This window comes from Lemur catta, chromosome 11 (genome assembly GCF_020740605.2).
Source record: "Lemur catta isolate mLemCat1 chromosome 11, mLemCat1.pri, whole genome shotgun sequence".
NCBI lineage: Eukaryota > Metazoa > Chordata > Mammalia > Primates > Lemuridae > Lemur > Lemur catta.
The window spans coordinates 79,022,077-79,042,070 of NC_059138.1; the positions used below are offsets into that span (position 1 = coordinate 79,022,077).

Here is a 19,994-nt window from a genome sequence, read left to right on the forward strand (position 1 = left end):
TTATAATGAAGTATTCCAACATTTGGAAGATCTGCCTAAATCAATATTTTCCAAAGAACCAATGCATAGTTTAAAAAAAAATAGTGCATGGGTAAAATATCCACTCAAAGTACAAGGCAGAGCAATAAATTTTATTGTAACAGAGAATAGTTCATTGATATGGTTTCATATTGGTATAATATCAAAGAAGAGTGTCCACAATTATATGAAATGCCTATTAAAATCCTCTTCTATTTTCCAACTACATATCTGTGTAAGGTTTGATTTTCTTTATATACACCTAAAACCACATATTGCAGTAAACTGAAAAAAGCAATTAGGAGAATCCAATGTCTTTTATTAAGTGAGACATTGAAGAAATTTGTAAAAATGTAAAACTATGCTATTCTTCTCACCAATTTTTCTTTTTGTTTTCGAGATTATAGTTATTTTTCATAAAAATTGTTTATTTATGTTGACATGCCATGGGTTTTTGTTATTTTAAAATAAATACATTTTAAAAATTTCTAACACAGTAACATCGATCTATAGGTAGATAACAACTCATGTCATCAAAAAGTCTTTGGTAGGGTCAATAATTTTTGAGAGTGTAATGGGATCCTGAGATCAAAAAGGTTGAAAACCACTGGTTTAATCTATATTTTCCACATATAATCAAATAGATTAGGAATCCATTTCTAGTTTATATATAGCACAAATCGTTTTTTCTGGTTGTCATAGCATTGCCATTGTCCTTTGGTTCCTGTGTATCTGTCCAGAAGTGATGATAACATATCTTTGCTGGTCTCAATCTCTGTGCTCCCAGATATGCACATTGCCCACCTGGGAGGAAGCACCAACTGTGGGTTCTGCTCACCTGAAGCAGAGGAGAGGAGCCTGTGTGTAGCCAAGGCAATTGTCATTGTCTTTCCCATCTTGCTAATGCCTTTATGTGGAGAGAGAGCCAGCCAGGCTGGATGGCAGTTCACCTTAATGATCCTATGTGGGACCTTTCTTATCCAAAGACAGTTAGAATTTGGAAAAGTGATTGGGAGTTCACCATCAAGAATATCATCAACATTATGGAGTATTAAATGGGCAATAAAATGTTAATTATGGGAACTCATGAAAAGTCTTTGCTAGGATTTCAAGTAGGGAAGGTAGAATAGCCAATGGTACTATAGTCTGTCAATAAAAACTTGTGACCATTTATTAGAAAAAGACACAGTGCTAGGCACTAGGATATGGTGCAGAACAATAGACACAGTCCTTGACTGTAAATATAAAATTATTTGTGTCTTGAGCAAATTTGAAGGCCATAAATAAAAATGAAAATAAATTAATGGGGAAGCTGGTTCAAACTGCTCATATTTTTTCAAAATAATGTTGTTTTGTTGATACTATTGTTTTAATTTCAGTATCAGGGGTACCATCCCTGTGTTAAAGTTTTGCGATTTGACCTCTGCCTCTTCAGAACACCATGGCACAAGCAGAGGAGAGACAGAGAAGGGAGCTGGTCCTTGAGACTGATCCCAGCTGGTGTCCTTGCCTGATCCCAAAGCCCCTGTTTCACTGTTTTACTCTGTTTACTCAGCTCCTTCCCTAAACTAGCCCAGTCTCAGCCTCATTTGTGGCCCTGTGAGGTCCCACCCAAAGGGAACTACATGGGGTAAACAGACCTTTCCCTTGGATCTTTGTTTCTGCCATTCCCACCTACTTGGGATTATATAAGGAATCTATTTATTTCAAATATGTCCCTTTTTTAAGGCCTCCCAGAGGCAGGGGTTGAAGGGTAAGTTTGCTAGGCCAAAAAAGACAGGAGAAGGACATGGCTGAAATGTTCCCCAGCATATCCTACAAATACCCCTTTTAAAGGCATGGAAACCACATATCCCACATAGTATGCCTGGGGATTTTGTAGCCAGCTATGTTTCAGAGGCTGTGAGAGGTAGAGTTTTTATGCTATGGTTATTTATAAATATTACAGAAATGCCAGACATTGGTAGGGTGACCCAGTTTATAGAATTAGAAAAGGGCCATGCTGAAGCCTAGCATCTTTTTTTCTAAAGGAAAATGTGTAAAAGTTCCAAAAAAACCCAAGATAATCCTGAATGGGAATCCTGAGGTAGCTTATATTGACTGTATTCTTCAAAAAACATAAGCAATCAAACAAAAGCCAAAAAAAAAAAAAAACACCCCAAACCAAAAAATGATAAAAACCCCAAATACCATAAGAGTGGTTTTGGGGATCTCTAAAAATATAATCTTAAGGTGAATTTAAAGAGCATATTATTTAATATTGTATTTATAGATGGGAAGAAAAAGGTTTTGGGGAACAGAGTTGATTGTTAGATTAGTTAATTGCTCAATATATAGACTTGTTTAACCAACAGCTGTGTTCATGTGCCATGACAAAAGGGTCCTATGGTCAAATAAATTTTCAAAACATTATACCTTATATTCCCCAATTGGATATCTGTATGTATTAAAGGATGAGAAAATTTTGCAATAAAGAAACCTATTTAATTTTGTTTAGCCCAACCTTACTCATTTCTTAGAAGTCTTATATCATGAAGCCTCTATTAACCTCTTACGAAACAGGGTTACACAAAGTACTAGTTTAGAAAATGTTGTAGGAGATTATTGGTGAAAATTACATTGATATTTTTGATGGAAAGATTTGGATGATCAGAGCTCCTGGTGCCTCTGAAAGAAGATTGAGGTGAATATCAGCATATGTGGGTAAGGAATCGTCATTGTTTTTCAAGTGTGGCTCAGTCCTTCATATGGAATGATGGGCAGCCAGGCTGGCATTGTAGCAGTTAGCCAGAGGAATTCTGTGTGCTAAAAGTCACAGCCATCCATTTCATCCCTGCCTCTAGACTTCAGATGAATTGTGGTCACTGCATCCATTAATGCTATTTTATTCTTTTTACAGGAAAGGCATTAAAAATGGTAATACAGTGACCTACTATATCTGCAGGGTTGCCTCACTTATTATTGGGGAACACCAGCCTATTTGTGGCACTGGCAAGGGGAGCGTGTCAGCTTGTGTTACTTCCTATAGTGAGATGAAATGATTATCCTCACCAACCCCTAAACAAACCCTTCCTTAGGAAAGCAAACGTTTGCAAGTTTATTTTATAAAATCTGTGTAGAACTTATATAAATACATTTGTGACAGCGGCTGTCACACTGCATATATCAAGAAAGTGCTTTGAAACTTTATGCAAATACATGGGCAATGTATACACTACTGTACACCCCAAAGACTACCCCATGTGTTCTTGGTGCCAAGAAAAACACAAATGTTCTCCAACTAATGCAGGGGAAAAGTCACCACAGCCCTGTACCTTTCACAGCCCTGTTCTCTTGGCCAGTGAAATATACTTTGACTGGCTGAACCCAAAGACAGAGGGTTGGGGATGAGGGTGCTGAAGGTTCATTTTTAATTGGTAATGGCTTGTAAATCAAGCACTGTGCTGGGCATTTGAAGAACATTTGCACATATAAATTTCACAACAGCTTTGTGAGGAAAATGGCATTATTTAGAGATAAAATAACCAATACTCAAATTAAATAAATTACCCAAGGTCGCCCATTTATTAATTTATGGAGCTGCCTGGGATTCAAAATTAAGCTGACTCTGAATATTTATAATAGCGAACAGGTATGGAGCGTTGATTGCGTCCTAGGCACTGAGTTAAAAGCTTTATTTTCAACATCTTATTCTTTCCATGAACTTTATGAGAATGGATGCTATTGTTTTCCCCAATTTATAGATGAAGAAATGGAAGCTTAGAAGAAGTTGAGTAACTTTGGTGTGAAGTAGTAAGGGATAGAACCTGGGGTCTGAAGGAGCTCTTTGCCCCATGGGTTTGTTCCTTTGAACCACATGGCTTTCTAGTTTTCCTTCTTGATTTACAATCTGGAACTATTTCCTGCTTTGTACTGAGTTTAAGGCATAGATCTGCTCATGTCGCCAGGAACTAGGATTTCATAAGCATTTTAAAGTCATTATTTTTCCCTCACATTTTTGGTTCATCATCCATAGTCTGGAATTTGTTATAACTTCCACATTTGTATATTGTTATTTCTACAAATATGATAGTAGAGAAGATTTGGAGTTTTTGAGAGTATTTTGATGCAAGCACCTCACATCTAGGTATTGGCTGGAGGAAATGTCCTTGTTACAAAGGATTATAGCTTTTTGCCTGTACCCCCAGGCTACATGAGTACCCTTTGGAGTTGGGAATGTTTGAGAATAGAATCATTTAAAATATTTCGCTATGAACACAAGTTTGTCACAAACACTGCTCCTTTTATTTCCAGGCTTCACGAATGCTTCTACTTTTGAAAGTAAAACCCCTGAGACCCTCTGAGAAATATTGATTTTGAATGTGTATCCTCTTGTGGTTGCCCAAGTCTCTCCACCATGGCATGTTTTATTACTGTTGTAGTAAGAACAACCATTTGTCCAGCACAAATGGTTCAAGAGAGTGCACCACTTGTGATTTCAAAATTAGAGGCCGGGAGGGTTTGGGAAAGAAGTAACAAGTATTAAACCTAAAGGGAACCTCAGGCCAGACCGGTTAAAAGGCTCAGTAGATCACACTCTTTGTCCTAGGCCGCTGAAAACACCTTCCTAAAACAAAGACACAAATGCTCATTGCTCATGAATGTCCACATAATGCATTTCAGGGAAAGTATATAATATGAAGGAGAGTGTATTTTCCACTTTAAGAATTTTTGGAGGGGAGATGGAGACTTTGTGTTTTGGAGGGTCATCCACAGAGTCTGTGACCAGACCTGCTCAGGTAGCTACTGATAACAAATAAACATTTAATATACTAGCTGCACATTAAGATAAATACTTCACTGCATGGGCAATATTCATAATCCACATACTTGTGAATGCGCAGGACATTCTTCAGATCACAAATATGTTCAAGTAATCAGAGCTAGTGATGGTCTGATGATGAGCTGGTTGTATACATTGAGTTACTTGTTTATATCAGTTCTCCGAACTTGGCAACCAAACATAGTACTGATGGTTGAGGCTCTTTGTAAATAATACAATAATACTTTGGTTTATAAAGTGGTTTTCTGAATTTCATTGTCAAAAAATGGCTAGATGTTCAGCCTTCATTATGTAAACTTTCACTTAATCTGCCTATTTTTAAGACATTACCATCATTCTTAAGTTAACCTGGTATAACAAAATGGTGGGTATTTCTGAACTACCTCCCCAAGTCCTGGATATTTGTCCCAAGAAGAGTCCCCTTCAATACTGGTGTTTGAAGAGAGCCCCTGGGAATGTTCTGAGGGACTTGTCTCTGGCCCGTTAACCACAGAAACCCTGACAGCTCATTTAAGTGGATTGGACATCCCCTGATTTCTAATCAAAGGTGGCCTTTCACTTGTCTTCCATTAACTTCTCAGGAACCACGGAAATTGTGTTTGGTTTTCATTGAAGCATTTAGGGTAGTCCTGGCAAACCCTTGAACTTCTGTCCTTCTAGTTATGGCCTTACAAAAAAATTCCAGAACTTCTGTCCTGTCTGTATCATTTTCTGAAATAAGGTACAAATTGTGTTGCTCAGGTCAAACTTACTTTTATACATTTTAATAAGGATAAGAATTTAGCTTGTTTAATTCTATGGTTCTTCATCCTTCTTGAGAAAGACCTTTGGAGTTGCTGCCATGTTGCTGCAGTTATGGAGCTGTTGTCAACTGAGACCTCATCCACGACCAGACAAACTTTCCAGCCAGCTGCAGCCTCACTGAGGTGCCTACACCCTTCTGGCCTTGTAGTAGCATGTTCTGGTCAAGGTTACAAGACAATGCTTCTGAATCTGACCTAATGTTATTCTAGGAGAAGCTCAACTTAATATAATACATTGTTTCTACAAGAGATCAAGCACCTTCTCTTCCTACCTGGCCAATATATGAGTCCATTTGTGAGAGAATATAGCTATGCCTTATGGATAATGTGCTAAACCGTCAAATGCTGAACATTGCTGGCATTGGTTGTCTTTCTGTAGGAAAATGGCCAGTCTTCCAAGAAAGTCGGAGTTCATCTTAGAGGCATTATCACTGTCCTGGGCTGGAAAAAAATTCCATTTTCTGCCATGTCTGTTTGCCTTTGTTTCCTCTGTTTGGCATTGCCACCATTTTTGTAGGCACTTTCGTTCCCGGCCTGGCATGGCCACTACTTCCACCAGCTTTGGTTGGACATTGCAAATAATGTTGTGGTGACCTCAGATGACAAAGCAGTGTGGAGGTCTTTAGTGAAGTGGCAGGGACCAATATCCTTTTCCTTCTTACATGATTCACTTAATTATAGGAATCCCAAATCAATATGTCTTGTACTTGAATATCTCACAAAGATGTTAGTGGCATAGTTCTTTTGAGTTTTTACTTTCAGCATTCTTTTTCCCCCAGGACTAACAAAGGCATCCATGGTTTGATTTGAGTGACAGAAGCCAAGTTATATTGGTGATAATGCCTTCCTTCTGTCAGGTTCAGTCGCCAGGTGATTCTGTTGTGTTTCATCTCCTCTCCTCTTAGGGTGGATTTTCTCTCAAGAGATGACAACAGGTGAACCTCTCTCCTTCACTGGACTTGCCCAGACATGTCACACTGGCTTTGGCTCAAGCTGGTACCCCTTCCCCCTCCACCACTGCTTATTCCAATAAACTGTACACTTCTTTTCCTTTTGATGGTATTTGGCCTAGATTAGGGTCCTCTTGAGAGCTTGCCAAGATTGGGCTGCAGCCTGATTGTCTCAAAACACAAACTTAAAATTGGTTGACAAGCCCAATACCTACTAGTTTGAATGAATAATGACAGAAACCTCTGGCCTTTGTGGACAGTGTTCCTTGACAGAGGCTAGATTGTTTATTGTAGAGCACCATGACATTGGACCTGTGACACTTCAGATTTTGTTAAAGTTTTAGGAAATTGCCACCTGATACAAAACAGAGAAATGCACATAACGGTGTGTATCAAATAGACAGTTGGGATTTTTCATTTAAAGGCCCTGGTATCTGACATATAGAAATTCAGATGTTCCTTGAATGGTCAAACAAAAGCCAAAATACTGTGATTAGTTAATTGCTATTTGGAAATTAAAATTAAGTTTGGATGTAATCTTTTTTTTCAGTATTGCATTCAGACATACTAAGGAAAACCTCAAAGACTTCTAAATATAATTTTGTCAATATACTGAAGGGGACCCAGACTTATCTTAATTAAGAGTAATTCATATCAAGACAACAGGTACTTTTGTACCTCAAGAAACCTCACTGGAGCACAAATATTTGTGAGTTATTTTCGGCTTTAACTGCCAAGCCTAGTAGGTGTTCAGCCGAAAACCAAACACTTCTGATGGTACTTTGGTGTCACTGTGGAGCTAGACACTGTGAATACACAGAAGAAATATTAGCATGGTTTCTGCCCTCTGTGAATTCCCAACCTAGTTTGGGGCAAATGATAAATCCATATGAAACACTGTGGGAACAAAATAAAACAGAATGTCAAACGTGTAGTATAACTATTCTAGGTAGCCAAAACTTAAAGGTCAACAGCAAGGTTTCAGATTGGTGGTGCATTGGTGATTGCTTGGGTTTCTGCCTTCGCAGTTCAGTGTTTCTAGAGAGTCTTGACCGGTCAAAGGCTTTCATGTGGCTTCCTCCTTGGTGCATTTCCAGTGTTGTTGTGGTGTAGACAGTCTGAGGAACATGAAAAGTGCACAGTGGTGTTATTTCCTTCCTTTCGGGAATGGCTCGTAACTCATAGGAGGTGTGAGCTCTGAGTGAGCGTTCTTTTCATCTCCCTGGAAGTGGGCCAGACTGTAGATAAAGCGTTTGATGTGTCAGCAGTAGGCTTGTAACAGCTTTGACTACTTACATGATGATGAAAGGTTGAACTTTGATAAAAATGGCAAGAAAAGTAAAAAGGCTCATTTTCTTCCTTTGGCTGTCTTTTTTTTTTTTTTTCCCCTGGGTGGCAGTTTAGAAACATCCTACCAGGGTGGTCTGCGAGGTCTCTGGGAATCTGAAATATTAGGAGGTGTTCTTCTGTGGATTTACTTGTTTATTTATTGATTGTTTCAGAGAGGGAACACCCGTACTCAGAGGCATGGCGGGGGCAGACTCCCAGAGCCCTTATCTGCAAGCCCTGCCTGTCAGGGCCCTGGAAGGTGGACCACCTTCTGGGGGCAGATCACTTCTGCTCCAGCCGTCCCTCAGCACCTGGCACCAAACACACCAGGGCTGGCAAATCTGTCTGGATTCCCAGAGCTCTTCCTCACCACTCGCTTCCCACCCAGGGCATTTGTTCCGAGATCTCATCGGTGCGTGGTCCCACTGGGAGGGTCCTATCTTCCTGTTTCTAAAACAGACAAAGAGGGGAGCAGATTACATGTGGAAACCCAGAACCAGCTGGGATTTGCCTCAAATGGTATCCCAGTCTTATCAGTGATTTGTGTGTCTGCCTGAGTGGGACAAGATTTCTAAATTTTCTTTTTTAAAGCAAAAACATAAAACAAAACCAAACACATATGCAAAGAAAGCAGCCATTCAGGTAAGTGACAAGGAAGGGCTACATTCAAGTGCTGGAGGATGAGACTTAAGCAAACACAATGCAGAAACCCCCTTTTAAAATGGGATTAGGGGAACAATGGTAAAGACGTTATCATCAATATTTATTTATTAATCTAACATTGCTTTCATGAAATGATGATCCTTTGCTATACCCCTGCATGTAGTTGAAGCTCAGCGCCGTCCCCATGGCTGGGCTGGGCCTGCTCACTTGTGCAGCCGGTGAAAGATGGCCTCTAGCTGTGCTATCAGGCGCTAACGCCTCACAGTGCCTGCCATGTAATCCCCACTCTGAGACCGGTTCGGGCATTTTTCCACAATTTTCTACAGGAATCTTGGAATATGGTGAACACGGTTAAACTCTTTGGGAGTCATGTGTCTGACTATGAGAGGACATTGAAATCCCTACAGGGCTCCGTTGCATGGGCCAGAGGGTGACTCCCTGGTGTGGGCCAGAGGGTGACTGGCCAAGTCCTACAGCTCAGTGGGAACTTCACCTTAAGGGGTTGGTGCTGGCCCGCAGGCTTATGTAGTGTCCCTGAAGAGGCAAGTTTTTCTGCCATAGGCAACAAGGTCAGTTTTTCTACTTCATTAACACCCAAAAGTTACTCCTGAAGCTGTCCGTCAATGCTTACGATTTGCCTATGACAATAAAAGGAGACGATGGATAAGATTAAAAAATCAGAGTGTCTGGTTTGAATTTCGCCTTCTAACTAGAAATGAGCACAGGAAGGACAAATAAGAAATGGATGGGAACTTGGTCAGGTCATAAACCATACGACCAGGATTTAAACCGAGCTTCTTGGCTATCTTTTCCTTTCTGAAAAACATTGGAAACGCAAGCTTTTTCAATGAGGGAAGGCTAATAGAACAGGTTGTTTTAGTGTGTAGTAGTGATATTAAACCTGAAATATGACATCTGGGACTACGCAGAGAAATTAAATGTCATTTCTTTATTAATAATTGTAGGCAGAATAATGCATCCCCTGACCCCAAGATGTCCATGTCCTAATCCCCAAAACCTGTGAATGTGACCTTACATGACATAGAGACTTTGCAGATATGATTAAGTTAAGGATTTTGCCATGGGGAGATTATCCTGGATTCTCTTACACGACTCCTTAGAAAAGGCAGATAAGAGGGTCAGAGTCTGAGGAGATGTGATGACAGAGCAGAGGGCTGGAGTCCGAGAGAGATTTGAAGATGCTACGCTGCTGGCTTGAAGATGTTGGAAGGGGCCCGTGAACTAAGGAAGGCCGGCTGCCTCTAGGAGCTGGGAAAGGCAAGGAAAACTTTTCCCAAAGCCTCCAGAATGAAGGCGGCCTCCTGACACCTTGATTTTAGCCCAGAGAAACTGATTCCAGACTTCTGACCTGTAGAAATGTAAGGCAACAGATGAGTGTTGTTTTAAGCCACCAAGTTGGTGTGGTGATTTGTGTCAGCAGCAATAGGAAATGAAGACAATAATATAAACAATATTATAATTGGATTTAGAAACCTTAATTCATGGGAAAAATAGAAGGAATTCTTAAGACAAAGCATCAGTTCCTACTTCTCTGAATGAGTACACAGGGTTTTAGTTTTTGTCAGCTCAGTAGACCCTTCTCATTGTTTGCTGAAGACTTTCATGGGACAAAATAGGTATCTTGGTCAAGCTTTGCTGACATGACCTTGAATATCCGTGTGTAGAATCAATGTTGAGCTTTATCTCATCACCTGGAAACCCAAACCTATGTGTCGCCATAGTGTGCAGGTTCTTGGTGCAGAGACGTCCCAGGATCGTCACAGACTATGATAATCAGCCCGCATGCATCTCCATGCAGACTCCTTGGGGAAGCGCAGTTCTGACCCTTCCGTGTCAATCACTGCTGCGCTCCCCCCTGCTGCCCAACCTCTTCTTTCACAAGCCCCAGGAAACGTGGCCTCCAGCCACCAGAGAAGTGAATTGGAGCATGATGCTTCTCTTGGTGAGAACTACTCCACCTGAAAAATGGGCTTTATCCTTCAAAAACACATACGTTAGAAGCTATGGCGTGTGCTAGCTGCTGGGGGAGCTAATATGATAAATAAGGTTTATTCCCAGCTTGCTGGAGGCTCGTGCTAGGGAAGCACTTTGCAAAGCACAGTGCCTTGGACAGCAGCTTTGAAGTCATCTGGGTAAGTTATTAAAAATACTAGCTCCTGGATGTGGTTTGAGGAAACCTTGGTCTAGTACTCTGGTTCTCAACTGGGGGTGGTTTCATTTCCTAGGGGATATTTGACAATGTCTGGAGACATTTTCTATTGGCACAACCAGGGCATGAAGGTGCTGCTGGCACTTAGTGGGTAGAGGCAAGGGATGCTGCTGTATGTCCTGCAATGCGTAGAACAGCCCCACAACAAAGAATTATAGACCCAAAGGGCAATAGTGCCAAAGTGGAGAAACCCTGATCTAGTGGGTAAGTCTGACACACACACACACTCACACACGTTATTATACCACAGTGGTGTATACATACACACACATATCCCACTGTAGTGTGTGTATATGTATATATTAGGTTTTTAAGTATGAAGTGTCCAATTTCCTTAAGTACTAAGTCTAACAGTTGGTATCTCTGACATTTCACTTGACATGTTTGCTGTGAAGGTATCATACAAAGCACCGTGCGCTTTGGGAGCAGTGAGCGCGCTGCCTGCTGGCTTTGCCTAAGGAACCCAGGGCGGGCTGAACACTGAGTTCCCAGCAGGCAGCTCCTCAGGGCCACACGTTGCATCAGTTAAGGTCCCATCAGGAGGCATGAACCTTACCAGTTATTTGAACAGAGAATTAAATATAAAGACCTATTAACTAGGTATAAAGTTGTTAACTAGTTACCTGGAAGGGCAAACAGAGAATTCCAAGGTACAGGATGAAGCTACCGCCCTAAGGTGGGGGAACAATGGGAAAAGAGTAGAATTATTAAAACTCAGAAATGTAGAGGAGGGCCCCGTGGGTGACATTCAGACCTCTGAGGAGGGGGTGCCAGCAGGCTGGGGTGTGGTGGTGAGATAAAGTTGCTTTTACTTGCATGAAGTGTCGGAAAACTGCAAATTGGGTTCAGTTACTGCCGGTGAGACAGCGTTGCTGGGGTGATGCACACAGGGAAGGGAGGCGAGGGGAAACAAGCAGAAGGGACCAGTCCCTGGTCTAGTGCCCCTGTGGGCACAGCCTAACTTGGAGCCAGCCAGCAAAGCGGAAAGTGTTTGCAGAGCCCCAGCCTCAGCGCCAGAAAGCCCAGTGTGTGGCACAACCCGTGGATGTGTGGGTTTGGGGTCCAGAGACAACTGCTAGTGACTAGGACATAGTTGCAGGTCTAATAAAAGGCAGACGTCCTGCAGCAGAATCTTGGAAGTGAAACCCTCAATATCCCTGTTTCAAGAGTTTCCTGGGCAATTCTGACCCGCAGCCTAGATGGAGCATCCTGAGTAGCAGTGAGGAGCCATTGACGGTTTTTAAGCATGAGAAGGGCACAGCATTATTTGTGGATTCAAAAACAAATTCTTTCAATTGGATGGAAGAGGCAGGTAGAGGGCCTGTGTTAGTGGGTTATAAATGAGATATGGGGATGATGAACACTGCCTGAAAGAACAGGAAGAGAGAAGCCCAAAGCTTTCAGATTTCAACATTAAGCATGTCTTGTTTAAGATGTAAAAGAGGAAGAGAAGGAAAGAAGGGAGAGGGGAAGAGAAGAGAACATGACTTGGATTTTGTTTGAGTAAATAACAAAAATGCAGATAATACATTTTATATAAGCCATTTTGATCTAAAAAGCAGATGTAAGACTGCAACCAAAATCTACCAGGGAAGACATAAGAAATGGCTCAAAGGAGAGGGAGTTCTGACGATTGAGTTGATTATACTTCACATCCCAGCTGAGAAATTGTACTATGGCCTTTGGAAGACTGTATTAGATGGAAATAACTTGGCTTGGATATTAGAACTGAATTCACATTTCAACCCTGCCACTTCTTTGTTGGGTGGCAAGTTTTCTGAGCAATTTCCTTAAGGTGTAGCGCCTTAATCTCTGCTGTAGGGGTGACGATAGCTTGCCCACTTGCTTTTAGGAGGCTTAGTTAAAATGATAAAAGTAGCTCAGCACAGTGCCTGGCACAACCTGGGCCCAACACCCACTCCCAATTGGGGGTGTCCTCTCTCCTCTTGTCCAGTCTACTTCTGCCCCCTCAGCCAGACAGCTCAGCTGCTGCCCTCCTCTGCTTTGATTGGTAAAATTTTCTATTTTGTGTTGGCCAATAACAGGGAAAGCCAAGTCCCAAGACCTTTACCCCTGGAAGTAAGTGCCCTGCTCTGAAATTTTAGCAAAATAAAGTTCCAAGCCAAAGTGAGGCATGGCTGAGCACATTTATTTCTTTCTGTGAAGTTTTTTGACCCAAATAATTCAGAGCAGTTGCTCTGCTTGCAAATCAGCTTTGCACCACTGGCAGTTGTGATGTAAGAATTATGGATCACACATAAACCCTTCACACTCAAAATATATTTCTCTCCTACACTGGCCCCTCTGGCTTTTCTCTCCCTTCTTCCCACCTCTATCTTGGAAGCAATGGGGAACTCTATTTTTTCAAAGAATTGGACAAAGAAAAAAATTGGCTCTAGAAGGTGGTAGAGTGTAGCTGATTCATTGTGACTGTTTAGCAATGCACAACTCTGCTCCCAGCCTCTTGTTAGGGAGCCCGGCTGTGCCTCCTGGTCAAGGGCTGAGTGCCACGTCACATGCTACAGGATGCGTTCCAGCCCCCAATTCTCAGAGGATACTCAGCGGTTGGAGAAGTATCCTGCATGCACATGGCTGTTGTTTTATTGTCTTGCACTCATCACTGTACTCAGGAAGATAGATTTTTATTATGCAGCAAAACTGCTGCTCTAGGGTAAACTTTGACACAAAGCAATTGTATTCTTGACTGAATCAGCTAAAAGAAAAATAAGGAGACAGAAAATAGGCCTGGGATAGGATTCAGGTCTTTCTTTTGAAAAATGGCTATTTTCATTGGGAGAAAAGCACTTGGATATGCAATTAGAACAAATGACCATCTTTAAAGAATAAAATTGCCTTTCTCAGGAAAGACAAGTGGTGAAAATCATAACATACAAGTTCTGTGGCAGTTCCTAGCATTGCTTTTCTTGTTGACCAGTTAAGAATATAGTCATTTGTCCCCATGTATTTTAATCATTTAAGAATTTTCAAACATTCAACAAAATACTGGAAATTTTCAATTATGGTGGTGGAAATCCTTCCAGCTTCACATGTTGAAGTTGAGTGTTACCTTTTTTTTTTTTTTAAGAGACAAAGTCTCTCCTTTTGTCCGGCTAGAGTGCAATGGTATAATCATAGCTCACTATAACCTTGAACTCCAAGGCTCAAGAAATTGTCACTTCAGCCTTCCGAGTAGCCACAGGCACATGCCACCATGACTGGCTAAATTTTTTTAAATTTTATATTTTGTACAGATGGGGTCTTGCTATATTGCCCATGCTCAAGTAATCTTCTTACCTGGCCCTCCCAAATTGCTGGGATTACAGCCATGAGCCACTGCACTTGGCCTGAATATTGCTTTTTGGTGTATCAGCATCTAGACATTTAGTTAGTGCCTAAACTGTGCAAAACACAAGGCTAGAATATGCAAAACCTAAGGAGACACAAAGGTAAGATGATGCAGATGGCCCAGAACTCTGCCTGGGCTTAGTTCTCATCAGCATCCCATGGTTACAGTGGTCTAAAAAACTCATCCAGGCTGTAGAGCTCATTACATGTGGTGGCTCTTCCTTTCATTCACTAAGTTTTAATGAGGTGTTTTGTTGAGCTCATCACTCTTCTGAAGGACATCAGACACATGGGGCTGGCTGTCCCCTGTCCCCAAGACAATCTAGCTTGAGGCAAAACCAATGTCACCTTGAAGAATTAAGCTTTTATATATGTGTTCCAAACACAAAAGGATAGATGAGAAAAGGGTGATACGGGAAGATGGAGGAAGTTACTAGGAACTGAAGGGCTCAGGGAGACTTCACAGATAAGAGGGTTGAGACTGACCTTGAATGAAGCAGGATTTCCATAGGGGTAATAATTAGGGGACACAGGGAAAGGTTTGTTTGAAGAAGATGGAAGCTATAAGATGTGTTTGGGGCCATAAAGAAATAAGATACACTGGAGCCTTCTCTTTATGGGGGAAAGAAGATTGGAGAGAAGATTATGGGGTGCCTTGACAAAGTAGGCTAATGCTATAATAAAGAACTGATGCATCTGAATAATGCAGCAATATTTCTTTCTGGCTCATTTCACAAGGATCTGGTGGGTCGTGTTCCATGTAGTGACCCAGGGAACCAGGCTCTTTCTATTTTTTGTGAAGTGCATGATGCTGACACCCTTCAGCTGGCCACCCATCCAGCAGAGGGAAAAAGTGAGAGCATGGAGGACTGTGTGTGAGGAATTCCTGTTGGTCAGGCCCGTACGTTTTATAATATTTCCATCCAGCCCCCATTAGTCAGAACTCCGTCATATGGACACTCCTAACTTCAAGGGAGTCTGGGAAATGTCGTATAGCTCTGTTAAGAGAAAAAGGAAACAGATTTTGGTGAACACATAGTTTCTTTTATGTTGACTTTTAGCCTGAGTGGGTTGAACTTTATCTTGAACTCAGTGGTAAGTCATCCTCAACCTTGGCAGGGGTGGGGCACGCTCACTGGTAACATCATCTCCTTAAAGGGAGTGGTTTTTGCACCTTATATTCACTTCTGTATCTCCAGCGTATCATGGGCCTTAAATAAATATTGGATAAAAGAACGGAATGAATGGATAGATGCTGGATACGCTGAACCTTACAGGATAGATTACTGGAAGACAAGTTGAGTCAGGGAAGCCAGTTAGAAAGCTATTGAGATAATCTGATAGAGCCTGTGTTAAGTGCAGTTGCAGCAGGAATTTGTTCAGTTTTAGAAACAAAAATGTTTACTTCTGCTATTTTAACTCTCTTAGCTTAGAGCATAGCCACAGATTATAGTCTAACCAGAGTCCCTGCTGAGTTGAAATCACAGAAGCAGGTTGTGAGCTGCAACTGTGTTGCTAGGAAGGGCCTGGACTTTCTTTGGAGGCATTAATTGGAATGCAGCCCCTGGACTTGGGCTGTGCCACAATACTGCAACCCAAACAAAATAAAACTTGACCAAACCTGCAAACCCAGACTGGGGTTCAAGTTACTTTAACGGACTCTTGGGAAACACAAACTGTAGTTGTATTATGTATGCAAAATTTGCTCTTTGACCTTATTGTAAGGAAAATTACTGGAGTACACATAATCTTTTGCCAGCTTTCCAAAGTGTTGGACAAGTTAACTCTTTTGCAATTATGCAATATTTTTAAAATTTTAATTTTAAAATATGCTTGAAAAATAGATGCTGATCCAACAAGAACAGAGAATATCGATGAAAAGAATGTGTTCTCTGTGCACCTAAGAGAAGCCAACACACTTATGTGGCCCGAGGCTTCGGATTTTAGGAAGTTGCTCGCAGATGAATTTCTTTGAAATGAAAAGCTAAGAGCAGCATCCTTGTGTCCTCCCTCTAGATTTGACTTTTGTGTTTTGTGCATAAGCTGGGGCTGACCTCAGGGTCTGGCTGAGACTCAGGTTACATGCCTCTGAAGTCTGATGAAAGGCCCCTAAATTTAAGATTATGCAGAGTTGAGTGAGGAATCTCAGAAGAGCCTAGAATTCTTGGGAGATTTTTAGTGATTCTTGCTGATCTGGAAATAATGTAAAAATAACAGAAGAGCTTTTTGTGGTATTTTCTCATGTTTTCTATTGGTTTGGGGAAGAATCCAACATTAAAGAGGCTTAAAAATAACAAATATTTAAAAAGGCATATCACATGCCCTCCCCTTTTCATCCATCCCCACCAAAAAATAAACTGTGTTAATAAAAATGGCGAGAACAGGAAAGGAAAGAGACAGCAAGCGAGGGCAGTATGCTAGGGTGGGAATGAGGAGGACCCTGATGGCTGAGGCTAATGTCTGCTGTTAATGCAGAGAGTGGTGCAGAAGGTGTGAGGAAATTCCTCAAGTTGAATCTTTCCCTTGGGGTCAGAGAAGGCTCTTTGAGCCCCGAGGTCCTCCTTTCCTGAGGCCTCCTGAGATATAAATTATGTGCTCAAGACAAGGAGTACTTGAAGGTCTACTAGTTCGGTTTCTAGCTCAAATCCCAGAGGAGCCAATCCATTGAAATTCCATTTGCCTAGTGATCTATTTACCAAATTTGCTGATTTTCTTACAAAAAAAAAATACCCTCTTAATTATTCATAAAGTTTCATAGAAATGCACATTGCACAGAACAGTTTTTACATCAGCCTTGCAAGTTTGTTCTACGTAAATTGACTAGAAAGTACCTTTTTTTCTGCTCTGGCTTTCTGAGTATGCAGTTACAACTTCCCGAGGCTGGACAAGCAGGTGGCTCTGGAGAGGGTTAGGAGGGGGTTCTGCAGAGAGGAGAGAGACCTAACAGGCGAGAAAGGGGAGGGAGATACTGAAGTTCAAGAAGGGGGGCATTGGGGGTCGGAGGTGAGGTGTGCTGGGGGACAGAAAGGGTCAAGACCGAGAACGAGGAAGCAGAGAAAATACTCAGAGGCTCCAAAACTTCTCCTATGGTTCTCGGAGGTGCTGCCAATTGTTCCAGTACCAGTCCTCCATAGCTGTATAGTTAATTAATGGAAACACATTTGGTTGGCTTGGTGAATTCTGCAAAATGGTTCTCTGAACGTGGGCTTTGAGTGCATCCATTTTCGACAGATCAGCCACTTTCTCTAGCTGGAATCTCATGGAGACATTCTAGCAGCGCCTTCAGGCTATGGCAGGAAGTGGAGCCTTCCTGCAGGGAGGTGTCTGCAGAACCTACAGGGGTCTGGAAGAGGAGGGAGAGTCTCATTAAATGGCAAAGGATTCCTGTGCTTGCTTAGCGGGGTGGAAAGAGAGGCAGTGGCCTACTAGGGTGGCCAACTCGTCCTGGTTTGAGGGAAAATTTCATGGTTTTAGCAAGTCTCAAATCCCAGGCAAATCGAGACAGTTGGTCACCCTAGAACTATTCCAAAGCTGATCTTGAGAAGAAAAAAGATAAGAAAGGTGGTGGCGGATGGGGAGCGGGAAGTGATGCTGTAATCATCTCTTTCAAGGCAGTGTTTTTTTCAGCTGCAATTCATATGGCCTGCAGGGAAGATCAAAGGATGCTTGGGAGAAATTACATGACCTGAACAGTCCGCCCAGGGACCTGATACTAGGGAAGGGCCTTAGGGTTATTTCAGTTATCTTGGTTGTACAATCTATATGCACTTACTTTTCTAAATGTGCTTTTTTTCTCTCTCTCTTTTCTTAGGGAGGCAGGACACAGTGTGTGAGAGAAGTCTGTCCCATTCTCTCCTGTCCCCAGCACCTTAGTCACATACCCCCAGGACAGTGCTGCCCCAAATGTTTGGGTGAGTGACTATTTTCAGATCAAAGAACAATGTAATTTCATCTCGGAGTTTCTGCTGGGAGTGTTTATCTACATTGTTATCTTGTGGTTTTTGAGTTGTCCCATTTCATGACTTGTTAGAGACACTGCTCCTTCTAATTAAATAAACAGAAGGTGTACGCAGGCTTTGGCTGGTGTCTGAGGCCTCTACAGAGGCTTCTTTTCTCTTGTCTTCCCTTGTATCTGTAACTGGGTGTACCAGATGACCTTGTGTAAGAACAGTATTGAAGAAACTAATTTTAATTGGACATAGGACTATTGGTAGGAAGATAAAAGGCATTTGAAATGAACACATGGAGGAATATAGACTAGTGTTATTTTTAGAGGCAGAAATATGCAGAAGGATAAGGTTCTAAAATGAGAGTTCTGGAAAGAAACGAGTAATATCTGACAAAAAAGAGTGTGAGTTTCTGCTCACTGAACATTTAATATGTATCAGGCACCCTGCTAAACACTTTACATGCTTTTTCTCATTTAATCTTCTCAAGAACCTGTGAAATAAAGGTACTAAATATACAATATCTATGTGTAGTGTAGGTGCTATTATTAGTTTTATTGTACTGAGAAGGAAGTAGATTCCTAGAAGGCAGCACAACCAATGAGTTATAGATTCAATATCTGAGCTGGAGTCTGCAGGATTCCTAAACCCATGCTCGAACCTGCTGCAGCTCAGCTTCCCTGGTAACACCGAGGGCAGCTTGCACATTGCCAACTGAAAGGGGACCATCCATGGTAGGCAGTCTCTAGAGCATGAGAGTTTTTGGCTTTTGTTGATAACTCATATACCATCTTCTTAATGATCTCAGGGCCCTTGAGGTGGTTGAGGTCAGACTATTTAAGATCCAAATAAAAGTAGCTTGACCCACCATACAGATGCAATAGAACATCCAACAACCCCTTAGAGTCTCCAAGGATTATTGAAGAGGCTAATATTAATATTTTCCATAACCTCCTCTGGCTTGGTGTTTCTACTCCTGCTGTTTTTCTGTTCTATTCTTTTTTTTTAAACATCATTTTGTCCTTTTAGAGACATCTCCCCTCCAGTCTTTTCACATGCTATCGTGCCACTGAATCAAGGCTTGTGCGGCAGATTTTACTGAAGGTTTGCATCCCATGAGGGTGATTATTTTACAGGGAAGCATGGAGAACAAAAGAAAATGCAATATTGAGCTCCCTTGTTCTTAAAAGGTCTTAGCTGCTTTGCCTTTGGGAGAATTTCACTGATTATCTCTTCTATTTGAGCTCCAGTCTCCTGTCAGGTACTTCCCACTCTCTTCCCTTGAATCCTCCCTCCTTTCCTTCAGAGTTTGCTTTCTCCAACTCCAAAACATCCTGTTGATTTATATTTTTCATTTCCAAATTACTGCAGCCATACCCTGAAGTCTATTTTTTTTAAGACCAAATTGGCAAGTATAAGTATTTTGTTTGACTAAGACAGTTTTTTCCTCTTGAAAAATTTTGCTGCTAACTTCATCTAACAATGTTTGCCTTCCTGCTACACGTACACACACACAAACAAACACACACACAAACAAACACACACACTTTTAAAGTGAATATGAAATAGAACAAAGGAGAATTTTTTAGACTCTCCTGATTAAAGATATTTCCACTTATGTGTCTGCTTCTTGGGTTGCCAATGTGTATTTATGCCCTTGGAATAAAATTAGTCAGTTCAGGTGGTACAAATCATCATATTGTGGGTCATGATGGAAGCAATGTTCCATCTAAGTGGGAAAGTCCTCCCAGAGAAGGAGGCCTTTAGGCCTGGCCCCAAAGATAAGTAGGTTTGATTCATGCTTTGAAGCCAGGACCAGCTCAGAAATTTCCCACATGAGCAATGGCTGTTGTATTGAATGCAGGTTTTTCTGTTCATTTGTGGTCA

The 19,994-nt window shown here is 41.5% G+C and overlaps 1 protein-coding gene across 2 annotated transcripts in view; it reads left to right on the plus strand.

Moving 5' to 3' along the window:
* Positions 1-19,994, plus strand: part of BMPER (BMP binding endothelial regulator) — a 241,498-nt gene that overhangs the window by 109,607 nt on the left and 111,897 nt on the right. For both annotated transcript variants that reach the window (XM_045564642.1, XM_045564643.1), the window contains exon 7: positions 17,972-18,071. In XM_045564642.1, coding sequence (XP_045420598.1) covers positions 17,972-18,071 — 100 coding nt within the window. The remainder of the gene's footprint in view (positions 1-17,971; positions 18,072-19,994) is intronic.